The 24923-nt window shown below is 51.4% G+C and overlaps 2 protein-coding genes across 2 annotated transcripts; both read left to right on the top strand.

Annotated features, from left to right (window-relative positions):
- The first annotated feature begins 1569 nt into the window (after window positions 1-1569).
- Window positions 1570-17491, top strand: LMBR1L (limb development membrane protein 1 like). Its single transcript, XM_066368795.1, has 17 exons — window positions 1570-1939; window positions 6686-6770; window positions 8055-8088; window positions 9458-9597; window positions 10392-10495; window positions 11056-11182; window positions 11710-11778; window positions 11918-11982; window positions 12330-12402; window positions 12476-12559; window positions 12656-12732; window positions 13681-13758; window positions 13905-13978; window positions 14201-14291; window positions 14393-14459; window positions 16528-16689; window positions 16879-17491. Exons 1-17 carry the CDS (start codon window positions 1868-1870, stop codon window positions 16944-16946), a joined length of 1470 nt encoding a protein of 489 aa, XP_066224892.1. The 5' UTR covers window positions 1570-1867; the 3' UTR covers window positions 16947-17491.
- Window positions 17492-19260: 1769 nt separating this feature from the next.
- DHH (desert hedgehog signaling molecule) lies at window positions 19261-24573 on the top strand. Its single transcript, XM_066365774.1, has 3 exons — window positions 19261-19771; window positions 22484-22745; window positions 23016-24573. Exons 1-3 carry the CDS (start codon window positions 19469-19471, stop codon window positions 23639-23641), a joined length of 1191 nt encoding a protein of 396 aa, XP_066221871.1. The 5' UTR covers window positions 19261-19468; the 3' UTR covers window positions 23642-24573.
- The last annotated feature ends 350 nt before the right edge of the window (window positions 24574-24923 follow it).

The following is a 24923-nucleotide window of genomic DNA, read 5'->3' on the forward strand; positions in this document are numbered from 1 at the left end:
CTGTGGTGGCGCAGTGGATAGAGCATCGACCTGGAATGCTGAGATCACCGGTTCGAAACCCTGGGCTTGCCTGGTCAAGGCACATATGGGAGTTGATGCTTCCAGCTCCTCCTCCCCTTCTCTCTGTCTCTACTCTCTGTCTCTCTGTCTCTGTCTCTCTCTCTCTCTCTCCCTCTCCTCTCTAAAATGAATAAATAAAAAAAATTATAAAAAAAAAAGAATCAGATGTAACAGTCTGTGACTTGAGTGATGTCACAGTACTTTGTGGATTGCAAAGGACATTAACACTAGATTTATAGATTTGGAAGCAATCTGAAGGGTCTTCTAGTTTTGCAGATGAGATCAAGTGTACCTCAAGACGACAATACTAGAACCAGAGCCCAACTTTTCTGATTATTAGCAATGTCTGACATCTTTTCTCACTACATTTGTAAATATTTGAGTAATACACATATTAGGCACCAGGTTAAGGAAATAAGCATGTTCAAGATGTGGGCAAAAGAAGGGGTTCTACAGAAAGTAACATCATAGGGTGATTTGATCATAAATTCTTAACTGGGCAGGTCATGATGGACAGTCATGCCCCAGGCGTATAATGGAGGGGTGGGGGTGGCCCCAGCAAAGCTAGTGACCCCCTTGCTCAAGCCAGCAACCTTGGGCTAGCGATCATGGAGTAATGTCTATGATCCTTCGCCTCAGGCCAGTGACCTCGGGGCCTCACACCTGGGTCCTCACCATCCCAGGCCGATGCTTTATCCACTGCGCCACCACCCGGTCAGGGGCAGGTGGGACTTCTCAAATAGTACACCAAGAACTACAGAACTATGGAAGGTAACTTGAATTCCTTAATTATGTGACCTTGGGCACATGGCCTCTTACCTTTTTCTAATTTCTAAAATGCTAATCATAACCCGTTCCTCTTAAGGGTTGTGATATTAAATGAGATCAAGTCTGTAAAGCTAGTGGCACACAGGTTGGCTAATGTTTAATTCAGCCCCTACTCAGCGATGTTCCACTATAGTCATTTCCTCACAAAGCTTCAGAAGAATATTTCTATAGTTTTCTATTCAGGTTTTTGTTGTTGTTGTTGCTGTTGTTTGGTTTTGTTTTTCGTATTTGCTCCAGCACACATTTGACCATCCACAAAAGGGACCCAGTGAAAACTCACCGTGAAGAGGACTCCACTCCAATAAAAACACACTTTCAGAAAATGGTGCTATGGGCCTTGGGTTCCTGGGTGGCAGTACCTTTCAGCACTTCCATGGCTGACCTGCTCTAAATGGTTCATTTAACCACGGCCAAACTAAAACTTTGGTCGCTACAAATACTCAGGAATTCTCCCATTCCAACCGCCCGAGGTGAGGGAGTCAACTGGTTAGTCTTCGACTCAGTATTCATTAACATAAAAGATCCTGCCTCCTTTGTCGGGAAAAGCCTATCAGCATTCCATCAGCGATGAGAGGCAGCTCTCTCGAAGCCAATGAGTTCTGTTCTCTGAAAGGAACCCGCCCATCCCTGTGTCGTTACTTGGTTGTCTGTAAAACAGAGTGAGGATCGACGCTTCCTCTTAGAGAGCCTGGTGGCGAGTGTTTGCGTTGAAACGTGACGGAGGCCCGACTTTAAAGGGGAGGGAACAGAAGGAGGCCGGGGACAGGGGCCTTTTAAAGCAAGGCTCACTAGTGCCTGCCTCTTTAAGGGCGGGGCGTTCAGACGACTGAATCTGAACCTTAGATTTCCCCGAGTTTCCGTCTCAGGCTGCGAGGAAAGGCTCTTCGGCTGGGTCCGGGTGCTTGGCGGCGGCGGCTTTATCCCCGCTGGTCCTCCCCGGGCCCGGAGACACGCCCGCCCCAGTCATGCTGAACAGATTATGGAAGCAGCTGACTACGAAGTGCTGTCCGTGCGAGAGCAGCTATTCCACGAGAGGGTCCGCGAATGCATTGTGAGTGCGGGACCGGGGCAGGAAGGTTAGGACCAAAGCGGGGAGAAGCACGGGTGTCGCGGGAGAGGGAGAGGTTCGGGTTTGAGTACGATCACCTGGGCTCAGAGTGCCGTCAGACCCTGCCTGGACCCAGATCGAGTAGCGAACGGCCCCGGCCCGACAGAAGGACCGGTGCCCCAGCTGGTGAACCAGTAGGTCGGCTCAGCTGGGTTGCTGCGAGATAAACAAAGCTGATCGATTTCCGTTCCTCCCCTCTGCACGCCCCTCCCCCTGCCCTCCCGTCTGTCTCCCCCACCCCCACCCCTTCTGTTGTTCCGGGTGTGGGTCCTCCAGTGTCTAAGAGTCTGGTGAGTCTGCTCATCTCAGTCTAAGAGGTCGATTTGATTAGAGGAGGACTTATTTACATTTACCCCCCCCCCCCCAACCCATCTGATGTTTGTTGAAGGGGTATTTTGGTGGATCTTCCACTTTGGAAGAAGGGACTCTTGCTGAGGTGGATTCTACTGGGTAAAGATGGAGAACAACTCAAGTATTCCCTTTCCCCACCCCTTTATTGGTGTTTGTTAGGAGCACTACGAATGGAGGTTCCTAGTAGCTACCTAGCCATTTAGGGATTTCCCCTGTGAGTGGTTTTCCTCAGTGCTTTAGAGGGGAAGGCTGCCTTCTTTACTCCCTCACTGCCACCTAGAGAGCATCAGCTGAACCTGCCACAGCAATGGACTCCTCACTTCGGTGCGGGGGACACCCAAAGGTGCTTAGGAAGTGGAATCTTCCTCAGGCCTGCTGTGAGCTCTCATCTTTCTCCTTTCTCCCCAGTCTTCCTTGAAGCTCCCCAGGGTAGCTCTCTCTTCTGTACATTAAATGGAAAGGAAAAGAAAAAGATTTGGAAGAATAGAAGTGTTAGTGAGTGGGCTCGTTCTTCATTTTTCTCAGGCTGGGCTCTGGTCTGCCCTGAGCAGCCTCAGATTGGAGGAGGGATAAAGTGAGCCACAGCTCAACTGGATCTGTCCTTATCTGTGAGGACTGGAAAGTAGGAAATCTATCAGTCCATATGTAGAATGCCAGATCTGCTTTCAGGAAGCCTTTGTGTGTCCCTTAGTGGATAGTCCCACATGGTGGTGGGGTTGAACATATCGTTGAGGTTCACCCAGACCTTGAGATGGTGTGTGGCCAGAGACCCACATTACTAGAGAAAAGGGAGGGATGAGACCTTGGACAGAGAAGCAGCCTCCTGGATGTCTCCCCCATCCTTGATTCCCATTAGCTGAGGACATCAGTGCTGGCCAAGGACAGCCTGAAGGCTTCTGGTAGCTTCTCTACCTGGCTCTCTTCCCCTGCTCTAGAAAATGACCTAGCCTGTACTGGAACTGCGTGGAACTCCAGCCTGACCTTTTGAGCCCTCCCACCTTTCTGGCTATTACGCAAGCCCAGGGCAGAGCACTAGGCTGTAAAAATTCTGCAGTTGCAATCTGAGTGGCTCATTCTCCTCTGCTTCCCTAATGTCAAAAGCTACAGCTTTGTCCTAGACCCATGACTCTTCTGGGGTTTCTCTGACTTTTTCCCACTTTGTATGGATTATATGCAGATTTCCTGTCAGGTCAGCTCCTCTTGGAGACTGGAATACCCACGAGACTGATCCTGCCTTCTAGGACTACTTCAAAAACAATAATGCCTCTTCTCAAGACTACAATTGTGGAGCCAAACTGATCAGTGTTTCCTTCCCTGAGCAATAGCAGCTTACTTGGGGTGGGGTTGGGATGCATACATGTGCAGAGTAACTTGGTCAAGTCCTGCCTTTTTTTTTTTTTTTTTTCCATTTTTCTGAAGCTGGAAACAGGGAGAGACAGTCAGACAGACTCCCGCATGCGCCCAACCGGGATCCACCCGGCACGCCCACCAGGGGCGATGCTCTGCCCACCAGGGGGCAATGCTCTGCCCATCCTGGGCGTCGCCATGTTGCGACCAGAGCCACTCTAGCGCCTGAGGCAGAGGCCAAGGAGCCATCCCCAGTGCCCGGGCCATCTTTGCTCCAATGGAGCCTTGGCTGCGGGAGGGGAAGAGAGAAACAGAGAGAGGAAAGCGCGGCGGAGGGGTGGAGAAGCAAATGGGCGCTTCTCCTGTGTGCCCTGGCCGGGAATCGAACCCGGGTCCTCCGCACGCTAGGCCGACGCTCTACCGCTGAGCCAACCGGCCAGGGCAAGTCCTGCCTTTTTAAAAAAGTTTATTTATTGATTTCAGAGAGAGAGGAAGGGAAGAGAGGGAGAGAGAAACATCTATTTGTTGTTCCACTTATTTATGCATTTGCTGGTTGATTCTTTTTTTTTTTTTTTTTAATTTTTTTACAGGGACAGAGTGAGTCAGAGAGAGGGATAGATAGGGACAGACAGACAGGAACGGAGAGAGATGAGAAGCATCAATTATCAGTTTTTCATTGTGACACCTTAGTTCATTGATTGCTTTCTCATATGTGCCATGACCGCGGGCCTTCAGCAGACTGAGTATCCCCTCGCTCGAGCCATTGACCTTGGGTCCATGCTAGTGAGCTTTTTTGCTCAAACCAGATGCGCCCACGCTCAAGCTGGGTATCCTGGGGTGTCGAACCTGGGTCCTTCCGCATCCCAGTCTGATGCTCTATCCACTGCGCCACCGCCTGGTCAGACCTGGTTGATTCTTGTATGTGCCTTGACCAGGGATTGAACCTGCAATCTTGGCCTATTGGGATGACACTATAGCCAACTGAGCTACCCAGCCAGGCCAAGTCCTATCTTAACTGTCAGTTGGAGGTCCAATCACTGAGAGGCATGGGACAGGCTCTGAGAGGCTCGGTCCTAGAGTTGGAAAGTCACTTGCAGGAGGGAACAAAGAGGTGGCAGCCTTTAAAGGGGCTGATACTGACTCCAGAAACTTTGCAGATGTTGAGTAAACTAAGTCCTACTCTTTTTTTTTTTTTTTTTTTGAGAGAGAGAAAGGGAGAGGGGGGGGATGGGAAGGGAGAGAGATGAGAAGCATCAGCTCGTAGTTACAGCTTTTTAGTTCATGATTGCTTCTCACATGTGCTTTGACCAGGGTGCTCCAGCTGAGCCAGTGACACCTTGCTCAAGCCAGCAACCTTGGGCTCAAGCCAGTGACCTTGGGCCTCAGGCCAACGACCTTTGGGCTCAAGCCAGCCACCATGGAATCATGTCTATGATCCCACACTCAAGCTGGTGAGCCTGTGCTCAAGCTGGATGAGCCCATGCTCAAGCTGTCGGCTTTGGGGTTTTGAATCTGGGACCTCAGTGTCCCAGGCTAATGTTCTATCTATGGCACCACCACCAATCAGGCAAACTAAGTCCTACTCTTAGGGGCAGAGAATTAAGTGAGACTCTGGTTTGGCTCATAGCAGACCCGCTCTTTCAAGACTTCTGAATAAGCACAGAAGTTCAGACTTGATCTAGAAACATGATTCCTACTTATTCTCTCCTGGAGCTTGGGTCAAGATTGCACTGGGGGAGCAGGTGAAAGGGAAGGGCAGTGAAGTGCCAGGACAATACAGATACTGTATCTCCTTCCTCTCAGACTTGCTTCCTTTTCTAATAATGTGCTAAGAGTAAATGCTCTCTGGTTCTCTGGCCTATTTCAGGCGTGTGTGTACATGTGCATCTCTAGTTTTCTCTGCCAATTTATCAGCCAGCATTTGGCTGTTGCTATTTTCTCCCGGGAGAACCCTTATAGGGCTAGACAAGGTGCTCTTTTTCCAGATGCATGGGACAGCCCCTGTCTGCTGCTTCTTAGCGGCTCCTGAGGCCCTGACTAGGAGGAAGTACCTGGGAGAAAGGTAGACCCTTGGAAGTTCCATGGAGCCTTGTCTGGGCGAACTTACCCACAGAATTAAGAGACGCCTGACCAGGCGGTGGCACAGTGGATAGAGCGTCGGACTGGGATGCAGAGGACCCGGTTCAAGACCCCGAGGTCACCAGCTTGAGTGCGGGCTCATCTGGTTTGAGGAAAAGCCCACCAGCTTGAATCCAAGGTCGCTGGCTCCAGCAAGGGGTTACTCGGTCTGCTGAAGGCCCGCGGTCAGGGCACATATGAGAAAGCAATCAATGAACAACTAAGGTATTGCAATGCGCAATGAAAAACTAATGATTGATGCTTCTCACCTCTCTCCGTTCCTGTCTGTCTGACCCTGTCTATCCCTCTCTCTGACTCACTCTCTGTCTCTGTAAATAAATAAATAAAAATTAAAAAAAAAGAATTAAGAGAGAGGCTATTGGGGCTGAAGAATGTGCTGGGGATTAGAATTATTTTTTTCTTTTTCTATCCTTTTTTTTAGCATGTGCGAGAGAGAGAGAAAGAGAGAAGAAAGCAGACAGGAAGGGAGAGAGATGAGAAGGATCAACTCATAGTTGTGGCACTTTAGTTGTTTACTGATTGCTTCTCATATGTGCCTTGATGGGGGGGGGGGGGGTTGGCTCCAGCCGAGCCAGTGACCCCTTGCTCAAGCCAGCAACCTTGAGCTTCAAACCAGCAACCTTGGGCTTCAAGCCAGTGACCTCTGGGCTCAAGCCAGCGACCACGGGATCATGTTGATAATCCCATGCTCAAGCTGGTGACCCTGCACTCCAGCTGGCAATCCTACACTCAAGCCAGTGATCTTGGGGTTTCAAACCTGGGACCTTAGTGTCCCAGGTCAGTGCTCTATCCACTGTGCCACCAGTCAGGCAGGGATTACAGTTTCTTATCCCAGCTCACATTCTGCCGCAGATCTCAACACTTCTGTTTGCGACGCTCTACATTCTCTGCCACATTGCCCTGACCCACTTCAAGAAGCCTGCCGAGTTCACCACAGGTACTTGTGACTTCCCTCTCATTTGCCCGCCCTCTGCCAGTGTTCCCGTTGCCATGGGGCCAGCCTCAGGAGAATGGGCCTATGGTGCCTACTGGGAAAGGAGAGGTGGCTGTTTGAGAGCCTTTACCTTTTCTGACTCTCAGTTTTTTCCTTTACAAAATGGACCTAACAGTCTCTACCCAGTCCATTGTTTTTGTGTGGACCAAATCAGATGGTTAATATAAATGCACTCTTTAAACTTAAAGTGGGCAACTGCAAGGTGAATGTTATGGGCACCTCCTTTCCTAGTGTTCCCATAGTCAGGACCAGAGACCTTCATGACCACTGGGACCCCAGGACCTGGTGATGGTAGCCTTTCTCTTTATAGAGAGCCTAAGTGTGCTTAGATTGGAGTTTTCTTTCCTGTAGGCATTATGTGGCAGGGGGTGGGGGACACACACTAGCCTCAGTTCCTAGTCCCAGCCTGTCCAGATTTTCTTGTCCTGACCCTAGCTTTACCTCCCCTCCAGATCACTTCATGAGCCCCCACCCAAGAAGGCAGCTATGCTTCTGTGTAATTTCCTGGAGACTTTCTCTGTGAATCTCCCTTCCCCCCACTCCCTGCATTTGTCTTCTCTGCACCCAACCGCTGATGTAACTAACCTCGCAGACCAGTTGTTTATCATATTTTGTGCTTACAAAGAGGAACCTGTGATGGAAGACATCATGGGGAGGAAGGGAAGTGAGAGTGTTTCTGGCCTGGGATCACTGCCACCTTGGCCAGAAAACAGGTTGTAGGATTCACAGCATGAACTCTCCCAGAGCCTCCTGTCCAACTCTGCCTCTGTGGGTGTAGACCAGGGGTCCCCAAACTTTTTACACAGGGGGCCAGTTCACTGTCCCTCAGACCGTTGGAGGGCCGGACTATAAAAAAAACTATGAACAAATCCCTATGCACACTGCACAAATCTTATTTTAAAGTAAAAAAACAAAATGGGAGCAAATACAATATTTAAAATAAAGAACAAGTAAATTTAAATCAACAAACTGACCAGTATTTCAATGGGAACTATGCTCCTCTCACTGACCACCAATGAAAGAGGTGCCCCTTCCGGAAGTGCGGCGGGGGCCGGATAAATGGCCTCAGGGGGCCACATGTGGCCCGCAGGCCGTAGTTTGGGGACCCCTGGTGTAGACCCTCCTTTCAGGGAGCAGGGAGGGGCAGGAGGGCATACTGCAACACACATGGTTCTCAGAGCTGTCCAGTGATGTCCTGCTTCTTCCCCATGCCTCTGTCTCTTGTAGTGGATGATGAAGATGCCACAGTCAACAAGATTGCGTAAGTGTTGCTGCCTGAACACCTGGCACCAGTATCCTTTAGACACTTAGATCTAGTGAGGCCTTGGAGCTGGGGGAGAAAGTGGGGTGTCACAGAGTGAAGAGAGAGTTTCTGCTTACACCCCATTTCTGGCTTTTTCCAGCTTTACCCCACCCTGGGGAAGCTTAGAAAAGCTGTTCTTCCTGCCTTCCTGGTTAGGCCAGGAGCTTCTGGGATCCTCATGGCCAGGAACTGTCAGCTGGGGCCTGAGTCACCGGAAATGGCTTCAGCTTGGCCTCACCTTCCAGCAGCCTATAGGGAAGGACGTAGGGTAGGATGCAGACTAATGAAAATTCCAAGGCATGCGGAAGAGGATACCCGCAGGGGAGGCATCCTTGATTCTAAGAGGATGGCCTTAATTCCAGGCTGCTATTATTCACTAGCAAGTATAGAGAAAAATGTAGAGATGACCCCTCTGGGTCAACAGATTACAAGAAGGCAACCCTCCCCGCCTTGGTGGACCAAATAGGTAAATGTGTCCCTTCTTTTCAACTGATGCAACCTTGGACACAGACCTTGGCTATGAAGTTGGATATTTTTTTCCTTTTTTTTTTGGTGAGAGAGACAGAGAGAGGGATGGATAGGGACAGACAGACAGAAAGGGAGAGAGATGAGAAGCATCAGTTCTTTGTTGTGGCACCTTAGTTGTTCATTGATTGCTTTCTCATATGTGCCTTGACTGGGGGGCGACAGCAGACTGAGTGACCCCTTGCTCAAGCCAGCGACCTTGGGCTCAAGCTGGTGAGCCTTGCTCAAACCAGATGAGCCTGCACTCAAGCTGGCGATCTTGAGGTTTTGAACCTGGGTCCTCCGCGTCCCAGTCTAACACTGTCCACTGCAGCACTGCCTGGTCAGGCTGAAGTTAGGTTTTAGCTTCCTTTCCCCCCTTTGTCCTAGTGCTTTGTGCAGGGCTTAGCCATTTGGGATGACCCTACACTTATGTGGGTTGAAAGCAAGCTCAGAAATCCACATCTCTGAGCAGAGGCCAGGCCCCTTAGGTTGGTATCATGCCTGGTGCACCCTACAGGCATGTGTGGGAGGATCACACTCTCCTGGGGATAGTCTGGGAAAGTAACATGGCAGGTGACCAGATTCCCATGAATGCCTGATATGTGGCCATCCCACGTGCCAAGGCTTTCCTGAAGGTAAGGGCTAGGATGGGGTGGGGGCTGTAGGTAGACCCCCAGATGATGGCTCCTTCCCTAGCTCTGTTACTGCTATAGTCAGTTCCAGGAGAATGCACAGTTGCCCGCAGGAACGAATGGGGCTTCTGGGGCCCAGGGAAGTGAGTGTCTGGGCTAAGCAAGGGCACTACCTCTTCTCTGCCCAGGTTTGAGCTCTGCACCTTTACCCTGGCGGTTGCCCTGGGTGCTGTCCTGCTCCTGCCCTTCTCCATCATCAGCAATGAGGTGCTGCTCTCACTGCCTCGGAACTACTACATCCAGTGGCTCAATGGCTCCCTCATCCATGGTACGTGGCTTATGGCTACAGTTTTGGGTGGTGATAGAGAGTAGAAAGGATCAGGCAGATACAGACAGCCTTGAACTTATCAGTCAGTGTCTGTTTGAACACCTTTGCTCCTCCCACTTCTGAGTCCATCAACTGTGAGAAACAGAAGGGTCCTGTCCACCATCCTTTCCCTTCCCCTCCCCCTCCATCTACTTTCTTACTATCCTTTGGGGACTGAGGTCTGGTGATAGGACACACAATTAGGTGTTGGAAGCTCCTCTCCCTTAGTGTTGCCTAAAGCTAGCTGATCCCCTGACTCTTTCTTATACCCCTGACCTTGTTTCTGTGCCTTGGTTACTGGGGATAGGTAGGCATGGGTGTAGGAATAGGATAACCTCCCCCTGTACACACACACCCTCGACCCTGTCCTCCCTGATTTGACTATTGGCTGTGGAGTAAAAGAAGTGGCTGGCTAACAAGGAATTGCTACCTCAGAGAAGGACTTAACTCCATCTTTCCAGAGGCTGTAAGTGCCTTAAATACTATACAAGCCCCCTGCAATGTTGGGGCTAGGGACAAAGTTTCTGCTCAGGGTTATGCAGATTGTGCATTGTACAACTTTTAGGGGCACCATTCACCTCATAGCCTTATGTGTAGTTACTATGACTATTTTCTTGCAAATAGCAGGTGCCTTGAGGAAGGGGTGCTTTTTTTCTAATGTACACAAAGGTGCTGTGAGTGCTAGCACATGGTCAGTCCTCTCTGCATTGAACCCTCATTTCCTGACCACTGCTGTCTTTACTTTTTTGCTCTAGGCCTCTGGAACCTTGTTTTTCTCTTCTCCAACCTGTCTCTCATCTTCCTCATGCCCTTTGCATACTTCTTCACTGAGTCTGAGGGCTTCGCTGGTTCCAGAAAGGTGAGTAAGGGATACATCAATCAATCCAGGTGGGCAACAGAATTCTACTTAGATGTTTTGACTGAAGAGATTTTAATGGAGACTATTTGCAGAGTTATAGTCAGAGTTGAGGAGACCAACAAGGAGTGTGAGGTGCTAGTGACAGCTGAAAGTCATTACTACCCTAGGCCTGTGGGAGCAGAGGGAAGAAATAGCTTCTGGAACCCGCTGGTATTTGAAGCTGAGAATGTGCTAGTCCTTTCCATTGGGCAAGTTGAACTGGAAACCGAAGGACAAAGGGCTTCTGTGATGCAAACCGCAGGGGTCAGCCTCCCAGGGCAAGACTAGGATGGGGAAAGGAGCCAGGAGGGGGTTACAAATGAATACCCAGGATAGGGAATAGCCCATGTGGGGTAGGACAGAGTGATTTAGTAGAATAAGAGGGAAACGCTTTTCCCTTCCTCCGAATCCAGTCCTCTGGTTCCCCCAACCAGGCTGACATCCCCATATTTCCTTTCTTTCTCACAATACTCTGATGTTGGGATTTCTCTCCATCCAACCCCTAATGCCTTCTTCCATAGGGTGTCCTGGGCCGGGTCTACGAGACGGTGGTAATGTTGATGCTCCTCACTCTGCTGGTGCTGGGCATGGTGTGGGTGGCATCAGCCATTGTGGACAACAACAAGGCCAGCAGAGAGTCACTCTATGGTGAGAGGGCCAGCTTCCTTTCCACCCTCCAGGCTGAGTGGCTCTTCAGTTGGATGATGCTCCCCTGCCTGGAACAACTGTATCCCTCTAAGGTGGAGAAGGTTGGAATCATCTCAGCCATTAGACTGAAGTTTTGAAATGATGGACCTTAGACCAAATATAACCTGCCGAAATGTTCCATTGGGCCCCTGCAATGATTAAAAAAATATATGAGTCAGTTGCTGACTTGTTGAAATGGTGAGATTTCACTTTAATGTTCAGATCTCTGGCTTTGCTTGACGAGGTTGAGAATCTGGCCGCACTAGTCCCTGGTGACTAGAGCTGAATAGCGGTTGTGCCCTTTAGGTAGGGTTTAGGATCTCCAGTTTGCTGTAGTCCCTGCCACTCCCTCTTCTGCTGACACAGGCCAGCTTTCCTGATTTGCATTACTTGCCTAACCCCTGTAAGTTTTGTGTTGTCTCTGAGGCCTGATAGTCCCAGTAAGTAGGAAGGAGATGGGCTGACTGTATCTTGTTTTTTACCCTTAGATTTCTGGGAGTACTACCTCCCTTACCTCTACTCCTGCATTTCCTTCCTTGGGGTCCTGCTTCTTCTGGGTGAGTATTCAGGGTGTGGGAGAGAATGGGTAAGGTCCCTGGGCCAGAGCCACCAGGGTGGGATGAGAGGGAATGGAAAGTGGGAAGGGGGAATGATGGAGAGAAGGGTCCAGCAGGTGACTGGCTTCTGTCCCTACAGTGTGTACTCCGCTGGGTCTTGCCCGCATGTTCTCGGTTACTGGGAAGCTGCTGGTCAAACCCCGGGTATGTAGTGCTGCTGGCCCTTTGATCTGCCTGGGTGAGCTTCCTGCAAAGCTGAAGCCAAACAATGAAGCAACCATGTGGTTATGTGATGCACACCTTGCAGAGGGCCACAGCCTTTGTTGGCTCTTGTATCCACCTCCATCATCTGGAGCTGGTTACCAGACATAAAGCAGAGCACAAGGCAGTCAGGAGGGATGGGTAAACTTGCTGACCACAGGGTGGTAAATGAGAGGTAGGGGAAGGAATGGGACTATAAATATAAAGCCCTGGCATGAACAGGGTACTCCTGGGGCCCTTAGGATCTGGGAGCCTCTGACTGTTAGTCCCTCCCTTTCCCCTGCTCCCAGCTGCTAGAGGACCTGGAGGAGCAGCTGTACTGCTCAGCTTTTGAGGAAGCAGCTTTGACCCGCAGGATTTGCAGTGAGTTGAAAATCTTCTCAGTGGGATGGTGGCATGGCTTGGGCAGGGCCAGCACTATCTTTTCTGTTCTCAGATCCTACCTCCTGCTGGCTGCCTTTGTACATGGAGCTGCTGCATAGACAGGTCCTGGCTCTGCAGACACAGAGGGTCCTGCTGGGTATGTGGGTTGGTAGGGGTGGGGATACCTTGGGCTCGCCAAGGAGAGTAGCCTCTCGTTCCAGGCCCTTGCTAACCACTTCCCATCCTTGCACAGAGAAGCGGTGGAAGGCTTCAGCCTGGCAGCGGAACTTGGGCTATCCCCTGGCCATGCTGTGCTTACTGGTATTGACGGTGCGTATACTAGCCTTGGTGGGGGTGGGAAGAGTTGGCCCTTGAGTACTTTAGGCCTTTTCAGGGAAGAGGGAGATGCAGGGACCTAGTTATCCTCAATAATAGTAGTTGCCTGTCACTGAGTGCCTACTTTGTGTCCTGTCCTGTGCTGAGCACATCAATTCCCATTTTGTAAATGATGAAATGTAGAGTTAAGGAGTTTGCCCAAGTTTACACAGGGCCACTGAGAAGTAACCCAGGTTTGCTTTGGGGTGAAAATAAGGGTTGAACACCAGTCTGTCCCCTGATTTGCCACAACTTGGACTTGGGAATAAGTTTATTGGGTCTTGAGGAAGAGGTCCATTTTTTTTTTACTTTTCTTTATCATTATTTTTACTATTATTATTATTAAGTGAGAGGCAGGGGGCAGAGAGACAGACTCCCACATGCACCCCGACCGGGATCCTCCTGGCAAGCCCTCTATGGGGCGATGCTCGGCAGTAAGCTATTTTGGTGCCTGAGGCGAGGCCATGGTGCCATCCTCAGTGTCCAGGACCAACTTTGCTCAAATGAGCCATGGCTGCAAGGGGTGGGGAAGGTAAGAGAGAGAGAGAGAGAGAGAGAGGAGGGGTAGTGGTAGAGAAGCAGATGGTTGCTTCTCCTGTGTGCCCTGACTGGGAATTGAACCCGGGACTTTCACACGCTGGACTGACGCCCTACTGCTGAGCCAACTGGCCAGGGCCATGGTCCATTTTTCTATTCAGATTTTTTGCAATCCTTCTACCTGGAGAGGGTGAATCTTATAATACCCTCACAGGTGATCTGTTGCTTGCACCAGTCTTGAGGAGGTCCCATATAGCTACTTGGAAACTGAAAATGTTGTACCAGAGTATCTGCTGTTGACATTCAACTCTGGATACAGCTGTGGGCTGGGGCAGGGTTGGGAATCTGTGACCTTGTCTCACACAGGGCCTATCTGTGCTCATTGTGGCTATCCACATCCTGGAGCTGCTTATTGATGAGGCTGCCATGCCCCGGGGCATGCAGGTACTGGGCTGCCCTCCCACCGTATCTTTTGGGGAGGGCCTAAGAAGGGCTGGAGTGAGGGGCAGAAACTGAGGCCAGAGGGAAGGCTGGGTGCTGGGTGGTGCTAGGGTGGATAATGCTCCAAGTGACACTGCTTCATCTCTCAGGGTGCCTCCCTGGGCCAGGTCTCCTTCTCCAAGCTGGGCTCCTTTGGTGCCGTCATTCAGGTTGTATTAATCTTGTATCCTTTTATTGCTCCTGTCCACTGAATCTGTCTCCTTTGGGACTCTGGGCAGAACTGCGGTAGAAGTGATGGGAAGGGGGCAAGTCTTCACCAACCTGATGTTGAGAAAGAAGAAGACATGATTTTGAAAGTAGGGCAAGGGTAAAAGGGTCTGTTTCCTTTGAGATGAGGGAACAGATCCTTGGGAGTTGGCCTGTTCTTCCCTAACCCCAGTGGCAGTTACCTGATGGTATCCTCGGTCGTGGGATTCTACAGTTCTCCACTCTTCCGGGGCCTGCGGCCCAGATGGCACAACACAGCCATGACACAGGTAGCTGGATAGGAGTAGAGGAGGTATCCTGGGGGCATGCATGGGGACTAGGTGCTGGCAGCTCTGCTTTCCTTACTTCCCCTTTCCTTATTCCTAACCAGATCATCGGGAACTGTGTCTGCCTCCTGGTTCTAAGCTCAGCACTTCCTGTCTTCTCTCGAACCCTGGGTAAGTAGCAAAAGGAAATAAGGGAATTGGCTTTTTTTGAGTACCTACTGGTGCTAAGCAGGCACTTTATGTGCATGTTCTTCCTAATTCCCACAACAAACTTAATGAGAAGGTATTATCCTCATGATACAAATTGAGAAACAGAGGCTCTGTGAAATGCTTATGCTGTTTCAGTGTAGTGTTGCTTCAAAACTCGTACTTTTTTCCATTTGCTACATCACATAACCTTCCATTTAGTTCTGTTTTGTTTTTTAACAAGTATAACTATTATTATGGCTAATATTATTAGGAGATAGGTAAAGACAATTAAACAAAATGGTTTCTGAGTTCAACATCAGTCCATAGGTATACAAGCCTTCCCAATATCTTGGGATAGCTGTCTACCTCTGGTGTCAATAGCTTCTCATCCTAGAGGAAACTTTGATGTCCCTTGTAGGTGGAGGCAAGGGCAGGTGTCCATTCATGGTTAGGTCCCTGATAAGGTCCACAATGTTGGAGAGTGTCTCTATTTGACGTCCTTTCCAAGTTCACTGGACTTGAGGTGGTGAGACAGTGCGGCACAATGAGCCCATGCTGGTACCTAGTACTAGGTCTAGGTTTACGGGGCAGTCCTGGGTGGCGTCTTCTAAATTCTGCCAGCAACATTGAGTAACTGTCAATATAAGAAACATCCAAATTTGTAGAGAATTTTTATTATTTATTTATTTATTTTTGACAAGAGAGAGAGAGAGAGGAAAGAAGGAAGGAATAGAGAGGAAGAAGAGAGATTTGTTGTTCCATGTATTTATGCATTCATTGGTTTATTCTTGTATGTGCCCTGATCGGGGATCAAACCCACAACCTTGGTGTATCAGGATGGTGCTCTAACCCACTGAGCCACCCAGCCAGGCGGAGTCCCCAGCTTTTTTTTTTTTTCATTGTATAATTATGTTTTATTTTTTAATTGAATTTATTGAGGTGATATTGGTTAATAATAAGTAGGTTTTGGGTGTACAATTTAATAACACACCATCTGTATACTGTATTGTGTGTTCACCACCCCAAGTCAAGTCTCCTTTCATCACCATTTATCACCCTTTTATTTATTCTACCTCTTCCAACTCCCCCACTATCCCTAGCTTTAATAAATGTACTCTCAAAATAAAAAAATAAATTAATTTTATCTGGTTCTTTTTTTTTTTTTTTTGTATTTTTCTGAAGCTGGAAATGGGGAGAGACAGTCAGACAGACTCCTACATGCACCTGACCGGGATCCACCCGGCACGCCCACCAGGGGCGACGCTCTGTCCACCAGGGGGCGATGCTCTGCCCCTCCGGGGGTCGCTCTGTTGCGACCAGAGCCACTCCAGCGCCTGGGGCAAAGGCCATGGAGCCATCCCCAGCACCCGGGCCATCTTTGCTCCAATGGAGCCTCGCTGCGGGAGGGGAAGAGAGAGATAGAGAGGAAGGAGAGGGGGAGGGGTGGAGAAGCAGATGGGCGCTTCTCCTGTGTGCCCTGGCCTGGAATCGAACCCGGGACTTCCACACGCCAGGCCGACGCTCTACCACTGAGCCAACCGGCCAGGGCCTGTGTGTGTCATTTGATTCTCACAGTCCCATTATTTTCTCTACTTTATAGTTGAGGAAACTGAGGCACAGATGTTTAAAGAATTTGTCCCAGATCACACAGTTAGTTGGGGTGGAGTTTGGATATGAACCAAAACAGTCTATTCAGAGTCAGAGCTCTTAGCCTCCACACTGAAAAAATACATGGTGACTACCTTTAACGTTCCTGACCCAGGGACAACTGGCAGGCCCAGGGAGCTCTTCGGGACACCTGGAGCCAGAGGGGACTCAACTGGAAAACATGCCAAACTTTAGAAGGGAAGTTGGAACAAGGCTAGCGGTTGACACTTTTTTTCCACAGTCCTGAACTGCCAGAGACAGAGCTTGAGAGATAGAAATAATTAATGAGAGAGGAGGCCAACCTATCAGTTGCAATGAGGCCACCAGGAGGCAGCAGAAAGCTGGACTCTGAGCCAGGGAGAGGCTGGGGTGCCCACCTCCCATCCTGGTCTTTGTACTGCAGGACTCACTCGCTTTGACCTGCTGGGTGATTTCGGACGCTTCAACTGGCTGGGCAATTTCTACATCGTGTTCCTCTACAATGCGACCTTTGCGGGCCTCACCACTCTCTGTCTGGTGAAGACCTTCACTGCAGCTGTGCGGGCAGAGCTGATCCGGGCTTTTGGTGAGAAGGAGTGGAGGGGCATGGGCTAGTGGGATAATTTTGAGTTGGCATCCTCTGGAACGGGTCATCCCAGAAGGAAAGACAGCATGCTTTCTGCTTTGTTTGTAACCTCCCACATCCATCCATTTTGTGGCTTTGTTGTCTTATCCCAGAGGTCTGAATATATGCCCCCTCCCTCCTCTTTTCTAGGGCTAGACAGACTGCCATTGCCTGTTTCCGGTTTTCCCAGGGCATCTAGGAAGACCCAGAACCAGTGACCCCCAGTTGGGGGTGAGAGGGAGAAAACTGGACACTGCCATCTGCTGCTCAGGCCTGGAGCAACACCAGGAGTGGGTGGACCTCAGGACCTGGAATCTGGGAGGGGTGGGTGGCAGAGGGGAGCTGAGCCATCTGCACTGTTGCATAATCTGAGCCAGAGTTTGGGACCAGGCCCCCTCCCCTTCCCCTCTTTTCCAGATTTAACTGTGGGCCTCAGCATGGGGTGGGGCTGGGTGACTGGGTCTGGCTTCTGGTCCCAAATCCGTTTACACATCAATCTGCCTCAGTGCTATTCCGGGCTGTGCCTGTAGCCATGTTTACATGATTTGATGTGCAATAGGGTAGGGTGGGGACAGGGGAGGGACTGAGCAGGGGCAGACTTGGGAGGCAGATTGTCTCTTTTTGCCTCTTGGTCCAGAAAAACCTAAGCACTGTACTATCCTAGATGAGCTTTAGGCCATCAGAGAGATAAAGGCATAGGGAAGAAGAGGCCACAGCCATCAGCAATAAAGTTGATCTCAAGGTTTGCTTTTGTTTTTTTAAAGGCCTTGTCTCTGTGTCTATTTGAACGGCTTTGCTCCTCCCACTCCTAAACTGAAAGAAACAGAAGGGTCCTGTCTACCATCCTTTCCCTTCCCCTTCCCCTCCATCCACATTCTTACTATCCTTTGGGGACTGAGGTCTGGTGATAGGACACACAATTAGGTGTTGGAAGCTCCTCTCCCTTAGTGTTGCCTAAAGCTAGCTGATCCCCTGACTCTTTCTTATATCCCTGACCTTGTTTCTGTGCCTTGGTTACTGGGGATAGGTAGGCATGGGTGTAGGAGTAGGATAACCTTCCCCTGTACACACACACACCCTCAACCCTGTCCTCCCTGATTTGACTATTGGCTGTGGAGTAAAAGAAGTGGCTGGCTAACAAGGATTTGCAAGCTACCTCAGAGAAGACCTTAACTCCATCTTTCCAGAGGCTGTAAGTGCCTTAAATACTATACAAGCCCCCTGCAATGTTGGGGCTAGGGACAAAGTTTCTGCTCAGGGTTATGCAGATTGTGCATTGTACAACTTTTAGGGGCACCATTCACCTCATAGCCTTATGTGTAGTTACTATGACTATTTTCTTGCAAATAGCAGGTGCCTTGAGGAAGGGGTGCTTTTTTTCTAATATACACAAAGGTGCTGAGTGCTAGCTATGGAGGTGCATGAGGCATGAATATGGAATCCAAAAATAATGTAGGTGTCATGAATATTTGCTGAACATTACCATAGGCCAGGCACTTAACCATGGGGTTACCTGATAAATAAGTTTGCTTAATTGCTTTATTGTAACGGTGACAGATAATTCTAACAGCACAGTGGATGGCAATTAATTGCTGGTTCTCAAGGGAACACAGAGGTGGGCAGCTATCAGAAAAGGCTTCTTAGAGAAAGTGATCACTGCAGAATAGATTGGTGAAGGAAGTTTAGCAAACTGAAAGCCTCAGATAAAACCTGAGTGTCTGAAAGCAGAGCCCCAGGGGGTCCAGAGAGGGAGCTGGCTAGAGAGGTGGCTACATGAAAAGTAAAAGGAAGTAATCGTTAACCTATTAGAGACTTGAACATGCCCAGTACCCTCCAGCAACTTCGAATTGGCAAGTTATTCATTTGGAAAGAAGTTGGGTGTCTAGCAAGGACAAAAGAGGGGCCAAATTTTGAAGTTCCTAAACCAGACTATAACTACAAGCTCTTGATTCTGAGAGAAGATCCCAGCAGAAGACTATAAAGCTACTAGGGAAAATGGTCCCCTGGTACCCACCCCTTCTAGTCTTGGTTACTGCTGATGAAGAAAGATGGAAATGGCAGAGGTTTGGGGAGGATGACAGACAAGGGAGGCTCCAGTTCTGTGCCTAAAGAATTTGGCCGTGGGCAGAAACTGGAACCAATACTTCCTGGAGGGTAGCAGAGGACATGGCTTGCCAGGGTAGGCTTTGGGAGAGCAAAGGTCCAATTCAAGTATCAGAGGAGGGTGGTTTGGTGCCAAGCTTAGACTGGGAGGTAGAAGGATGCTTATCCAGGCAGCCAAGGACTGTAAAGCTACTAGGATTTCCTAGGCAGGTGACTGTCTGGTTTCCAGGATGGGACACAACTTCAGTCTCAAACTGGACCAGTGGTGACCGGCTAGAGCCCCCGCCCTGGTGGGAGGGGGCGGGCGGGTCCTGGGCCGGGGGCGGGGCCAGGGGCCACTTAAGGCGGAGCCGGGGCATTGTGGCTGTGCCGGAGCCTGGCCGCAGAGCCAGGCTGAGCTGGCACTCACCCACGACCCCCCTTCCCTGCTATGATGGCCCGTCAGTAGCAGGTTCCAGACCCCCCGGGGGCATGTAGGCAGAACTAGTGGCAGCCAGGTGCACAGAGCCACAAGAGCTCTAGGGCACTCCCGGGGCAGTTCTGCCTGCTGCGTGGTCTGGTGCTGGGGGAATGCCCAATTGCAGGGCGAGCTGGTGAGGACAAGAACATTCCCTTTTGGCCCGAGTCCGCTGCATCCATGGCGTTGCTGGCCAGTCTGGTGCCCCTGTGCTGCTTGGCACTTCTGGCATTGCCAGCCCAGAGCTGCGGTCCGGGCCGGGGGCCGGTTGGCCGGCGCCGCTATGTGCGCAAGCAGCTTGTGCCGCTGCTCTACAAGCAGTATGTGCCCAGTGTGCCCGAACGGACCCTGGGCGCCAGTGGGCCCGCTGAGGGGAGGGTTGCAAGGGGCTCGGAGCGTTTCCGGGATCTGGTGCCCAACTACAACCCCGACATCATCTTCAAGGATGAGGAGAACAGTGGCGCAGACCGCCTGATGACAGAGGTAAGGTGGGCCTCTTCTCACCTGCGCCAGGGCACTGCCAACCTCTCTACTTTCCTATAGCAGCCCAGGAGGGTGAGTTGGGCTTCATCTAAAGCAACCTTTATTTCAAAGACACCCCCCCCCCCCCCCCCCCATAAAACCTCTGCTGGCTGGACTGAGTGATCAGGAGAAATTCGAACAGGGAGAGGCTGGGATGGGGAGAGGGAGGAGGGACTAGTGAGAGTGAAGCTGGGAGAGACACCAAGGGCGAGGGCGGGGAAAGGGGGATGGCGGCAGGCGAGACGGGAAATGGCTGAGGCGTGGACCGGGGGTCAGCTACTGAGCCAGGCAGGAAGGGCTGGGGTGAGCTGGGGGCCAGGAGCTGGCTAGGCAGCAGACAGAAAGCTATGCCCTTAGCCTGGCTTCTGACCCGACTGTGGAAAAGCTCTGTGAGTCAAAGAGACTGAAGGGAGCTGGGAAAGGGTGGCCAAGAGGCAGGTCACCCACCAGACCATTTACCTGAGGATGAGCTGGGCAGAAATTGTCTCTGGCACAGGGGAGGCAGTATAGAACCAGGGCAAGGTTATTCTAGAGTCTAAACGACTGTCTTGGGATGAAAAGCAGCCCTCAATGAGAAGAACAGATGGGCCCACCTGAGAATCAAAGGGTTCCTGTGTCCTCAGGTTCAGTTTAGCTCAGGAGCTTTCCTTGGAATTAAATAATTAAAATAAATCCAACTACCACATATTGAGCATCTGCTGCAGATCAGAACCTAACAAACGTAGGGTGAGGTGAGCAATGCCTTGGGAGAGAGGATCATGGAATGCTCTGGCCAAAGACCTCAACTGTCCAAACTGGAAGGAAACTTGAAGGTCACATTCTTCCACCATCACCCCACCCCCCATTTTACAGTGAGAGCTGGGGCCCGGGAGGAAAAGCGATTTAATCAAAGTCTTAAAACTAATTAGTGGTATGGCTGGGACTAGAATTCAGGACTCCTGATTTCTAAGTCCTATACACTTTCCATTACACCACCTAATTGTGTATGGAGTGTGGAGGTGGGGGGAGAGGGAGGGGTACGGATTTCCTCTGATTAATTGCCATAGTTTTCCAGGTTACTTTGTTAGGAAAACCTGTCCAGGGAAGAAAGAATCCCTTCTTGCTCCTGCCCTGAAGCCTTTCTCTTACTGAGATTGGGAAGGGAACACTCCTTCCCTCCTTGCTCGAGCATGGAATGTTATGGTCCTTTCCTCTGGCTGCCACCTGCAGCAGAGGGGGCAGAACAATGGACAAGCCCAGGAGGGGCTCTGAAGGTTTGGGAACCCTTAAGGGGTACCCTTTCGATCCTGCTTATCTCCCACACCATAGCTGCAAAAGGCCTTCATTGAGTGAGCTCCGCACTGGGCTGCTGCCCCCGCAGGTCAAGGCCTCAAGGACTTCTTAGAGGACAAAACGACAAAAAGTTGGGAGAAGTTACCACTTTTTCTCTTTCCCCTCCCCTCCTCTCCAATCCTGCGGAGGTGTAGAAGACTTGGCAAGAAAGACAGGAGGAAAGTGTCCCTCTGGCAGTTAGTAGAACACCAAGTCTGAGGTGAGAGGTCGGATGGGGAGAAGAAAAGGAAGCTGTCTTCTTTGCACCTCCTCCTTCCGTGTCCGTGCTATGATGAGCGCCAAGGTCTCTGGCTCCCAGACGGAGCAGCCAAGATAACCGTAGTCTCACTCCCCCGGTTGCAGGCCTCCAGCAGCTGCGGCTTCTTTTCCTCCTCTCCACTCCCACCCTGCAGGGGGCCCCCCAGATCCGCACAAGTACAGCTCCAGCTTTTCTCAGGTGCAACTCCTACGCCCCTCTGAGCTGCATCTGGACCAGAGTAGGAGTGATGGCGGTTCTCAGGGCTGGCAGAGCCTGAGCGGAGACCCGGAGGGATTGCCGTGCTGGGGGAGGGGACCTACGGGCGGGAGCAGGGATGAGGGGCGCGGCTTTCTGCCCTTTCCTCTCTCTGAGCCTGGGCGGCTGAAAAGCGCCTTTGTGGATGGAGCTGCTGAGTCCGCTTCTCCCGGCGCGTCCCCGGCCTCGGCCCGGGATTCTCGCTTGGTTAAGTCATCCCGGAGAATGGCCATTGTACTTCGTGCAACCCCCGCCATCAACCCTTTTTCCAGCAGCCTTGATCCTGCACGGCTCCGCTAGGGCACCTCTGTGGGGGGCACTCGCACTATCAAGGGGTTAATGCTAGGGGCCGAAAGGAGGAGGAGGAAGGAAGGAAGGAAGCGATGCCCGGTGCCAGGCAAGGCAACGAAACAAAAGATGAATCAGGCGGAGGGAGGGCAGCCGGGGCTTGCGGCGGGGGTCAGACTCAAACAGGGGCTCCTCTCGGGGAGCCAGGCTGCTCAACCTCTTCCTGACCAAGATTCCACCGCCCTCTCAACCGTTGCCCTTTTCCAGGTTAAGTCGAGGCCCCAAAACTAGTAGGGGTGAGAAGCAGGCATTAAAAATAGTGGAAAAGCTAGAGATAGGAGCCCCCTCTCAGCCTCAGACGTAACCCCACAGTTCTCCAACGATGGTTTGGAACTGGAGTTCAGATTGGCAACTATACCTATGCAGATTCTCAGGGCGCACAAAAGGTGGGAGGGACTGGAGTGGGGACACGAAAACAATCGACCCTCCCATCCAGGTCCCTGTTGCCCCCATAGCGGTGGTATGGTAGTAGGGAGATTGACTCCTTCGTTCCCCGACAGCGTTGTAAGGAGCGAGTGAACGCGCTGGCCATTGCTGTGATGAACATGTGGCCCGGAGTACGCCTACGGGTGACCGAAGGCTGGGACGAGGATGGCCACCATGCTCAGGACTCTCTCCACTACGAAGGCCGTGCCTTGGACATCACTACGTCCGACCGCGATCGCAATAAGTATGGGTTGCTGGCGCGCTTGGCAGTGGAAGCCGGCTTCGACTGGGTCTACTACGAGTCCCGCAACCATGTCCACGTGTCGGTCAAAGCCGGTACAGTAAGGGATGGGTGGTGAGGTCGATCCAAAGGGGCTCTCTCCGGGAAACTGAGACTACATAGCTTTGTTGCGACTGTGGGAGAGATCAAGGTGGGCGTTAGTGTTATAAATTACCCTTCCATTTCTCCAAGGTTGGGACCAGATACATGGGAAATTGGAGTTGTCCCGGGACTGATGAGGTCTGAGCTGGGCTTGACCCACATCTGTACTAACATTCTGAAACCGCTGGTCTCCATTCAATCGTGTCTATGCTTGTTCTCTGCAGATAACTCACTGGCGGTCAGGGCTGGCGGCTGCTTTCCGGGAAATGCCACCGTGCGCCTGCAGAGTGGAGAGCGGAAAGGGCTGCGGGAACTACATCGAGGGGACTGGGTGCTGGCAGCGGACTCCGCAGGCCGGGTGGTACCCACGCCAGTGCTGCTCTTCCTGGACCGGGACTTGCAGCGCCGGGCCTCTTTCGTGGCTGTGGAGACCGAGTGGCCCCCACGCAAGCTGTTGCTCACACCCTGGCACCTGGTGTTCGCCGCTCGAGGGCCAGCGCCCGCGCCAGGAGACTTTGCACCAGTATTCGCGCGCCGGCTACGTGCAGGGGACTCGGTGCTGGCGCCCGGCGGGGACGCGCTGCGGCCGGCGCGCGTGGCCCGTGTGGCTCGAGAGGAAGCCGTGGGCGTGTTCGCGCCGCTTACAGCGCATGGGACGCTGCTGGTCAACGACGTCCTCGCCTCGTGCTACGCGGTTCTGGAGAGTCACCAGTGGGCGCACCGCGCCTTTGCTCCTTTGCGCCTGCTGCATGCGCTGGGGGCGCTGCTTCCCGGAGGAGCGGTCCAGCCGACAGGCATGCATTGGTACTCTCGGTTCCTCTATCGGTTGGCGGAGGAGCTGCTGGGCTGAGCGCTCTAGGCATAGAAATCTCGTGCGCCAGCTGAAAAGAGGGCATGGGGCTGAGATCTAAGGATGTGGGCAGCAAATGATGTTAATTGGGAGGGAGGGAGGAAGGAAGGGATAGGGAGAAAAATGGAGGCACACAGGACTGCCTGGTTTAGGGGCAACCTCCAACTGAAGAGGTGGACCCGGGCCCTAGGCAGGTGGCGTTGATAGTGGGTACTTCTCGAAAGAGATATTTCGCCTATTCTTCTCCAGTGCCTCAGCCCCCACCTGATTATTTTATTTTATTTTCTATTTATAAATCATAATATAATTATCTGCTTGCCTAGCCTGGCAAGATGAGGGGCTGAGGTACGGCATTAACACTGCCTTACACAGCCAGCCAATCTGACATCTGACATTTCCCTACAGGTGGGCTAATAAAGGGAAAGCTTCCAGGAGATTATTGGAAAATCTCTCTATTTCGAGGGTGATTCACCTCCAGAGAGTGGGTGAAAAGGGACACAGCCAGGGTCAATATCCTACATTCGACTCCTCCCTCCTTCCCCAACAGGTCTTCCTGCCCTGCTTCCTCCTTTCAGAGGGGGCATCTTAATGCATCAGTCAGAAACCAAAAAAATCGTGCCCTTTTTTAGGCTGCTGGTCCCTACTCCCACCCAGAAAGGACAACATTCTGCCCGCACGGTTGCATACTGGCCATTATTACAGGGGCCAGAGTTGTCCAAGGAGCGAAAGAGCCCATGCACGTCCTTTCTCTGTTCATAGAGGCTTCGATGGAGCTGAGGCGGCCGTTGTGGGTACTGATAATCAAAGAATTCTTGTCTCCTATTGTTAGCCTGTGGTCCTGGTCCCTCCCTCAAGACCATGCATCAACCTAGCCCCCTCCTACCCTGGTGTGGGGTCTGGATGGAACCAAAGTTTTTTGGCGGAATGTCATGGGACCAACTGGCCCAATTCTTAGCCAAGTCATATCTGATAGCCCCCACACACTCTTCTTGGTCAAGACAGAAATCCTGGACAGAAGACTGAAACCTATTCCTTCTGAAGGGCTGTTGGGTGAAAAACCACTTCAGCCCTGGTGTTGGGTGGGGGTGGGGGGGAGGATAGGCGCTTCAAGCAAGGGTGTATGGGTATTACAATCCCGGCACCCTTCCTGATCGCCTGTCCCGGTTGTTTCTAGTGGCTTCCTCCACAGTTTCTCTGTCCCCCTTCTTCCATTATTGCCGGCTCTGCTTCCTTGGCCTGATTGTTCCTGGAACCTTTGGCTTTCAATACAGCAGACATCTGG

The sequence above is a fragment of the Saccopteryx leptura genome, chromosome 2 (assembly GCF_036850995.1).
Source record: "Saccopteryx leptura isolate mSacLep1 chromosome 2, mSacLep1_pri_phased_curated, whole genome shotgun sequence".
Taxonomy (NCBI): Eukaryota; Metazoa; Chordata; class Mammalia; order Chiroptera; family Emballonuridae; genus Saccopteryx; species Saccopteryx leptura.

Excerpts from the sequence above, each read along its gene's own strand:
- DHH (XM_066365774.1), top strand. The coding sequence starts at position 19,469 with ATGGCGTTGCTGGCCAGTCTGGTGCCCCTGTGCTGCTTGGCACTTCTG. Across the intron at positions 19,772-22,483 it reads CAGACCGCCTGATGACAGAG|CGTTGTAAGGAGCGAGTGAA; the intron begins GTAAGGTGGGCC and ends GTTCCCCGACAG. Across the intron at positions 22,746-23,015 it reads CCACGTGTCGGTCAAAGCCG|ATAACTCACTGGCGGTCAGG; the intron begins GTACAGTAAGGG and ends TGTTCTCTGCAG.
- LMBR1L (XM_066368795.1), top strand. The coding sequence starts at position 1,868 with ATGGAAGCAGCTGACTACGAAGTGCTGTCCGTGCGAGAGCAGCTATTC. Across the intron at positions 9,598-10,391 it reads CAATGGCTCCCTCATCCATG|GCCTCTGGAACCTTGTTTTT; the intron begins GTACGTGGCTTA and ends TTTTTGCTCTAG. Across the intron at positions 14,460-16,527 it reads TGTCTTCTCTCGAACCCTGG|GACTCACTCGCTTTGACCTG; the intron begins GTAAGTAGCAAA and ends TTTGTACTGCAG.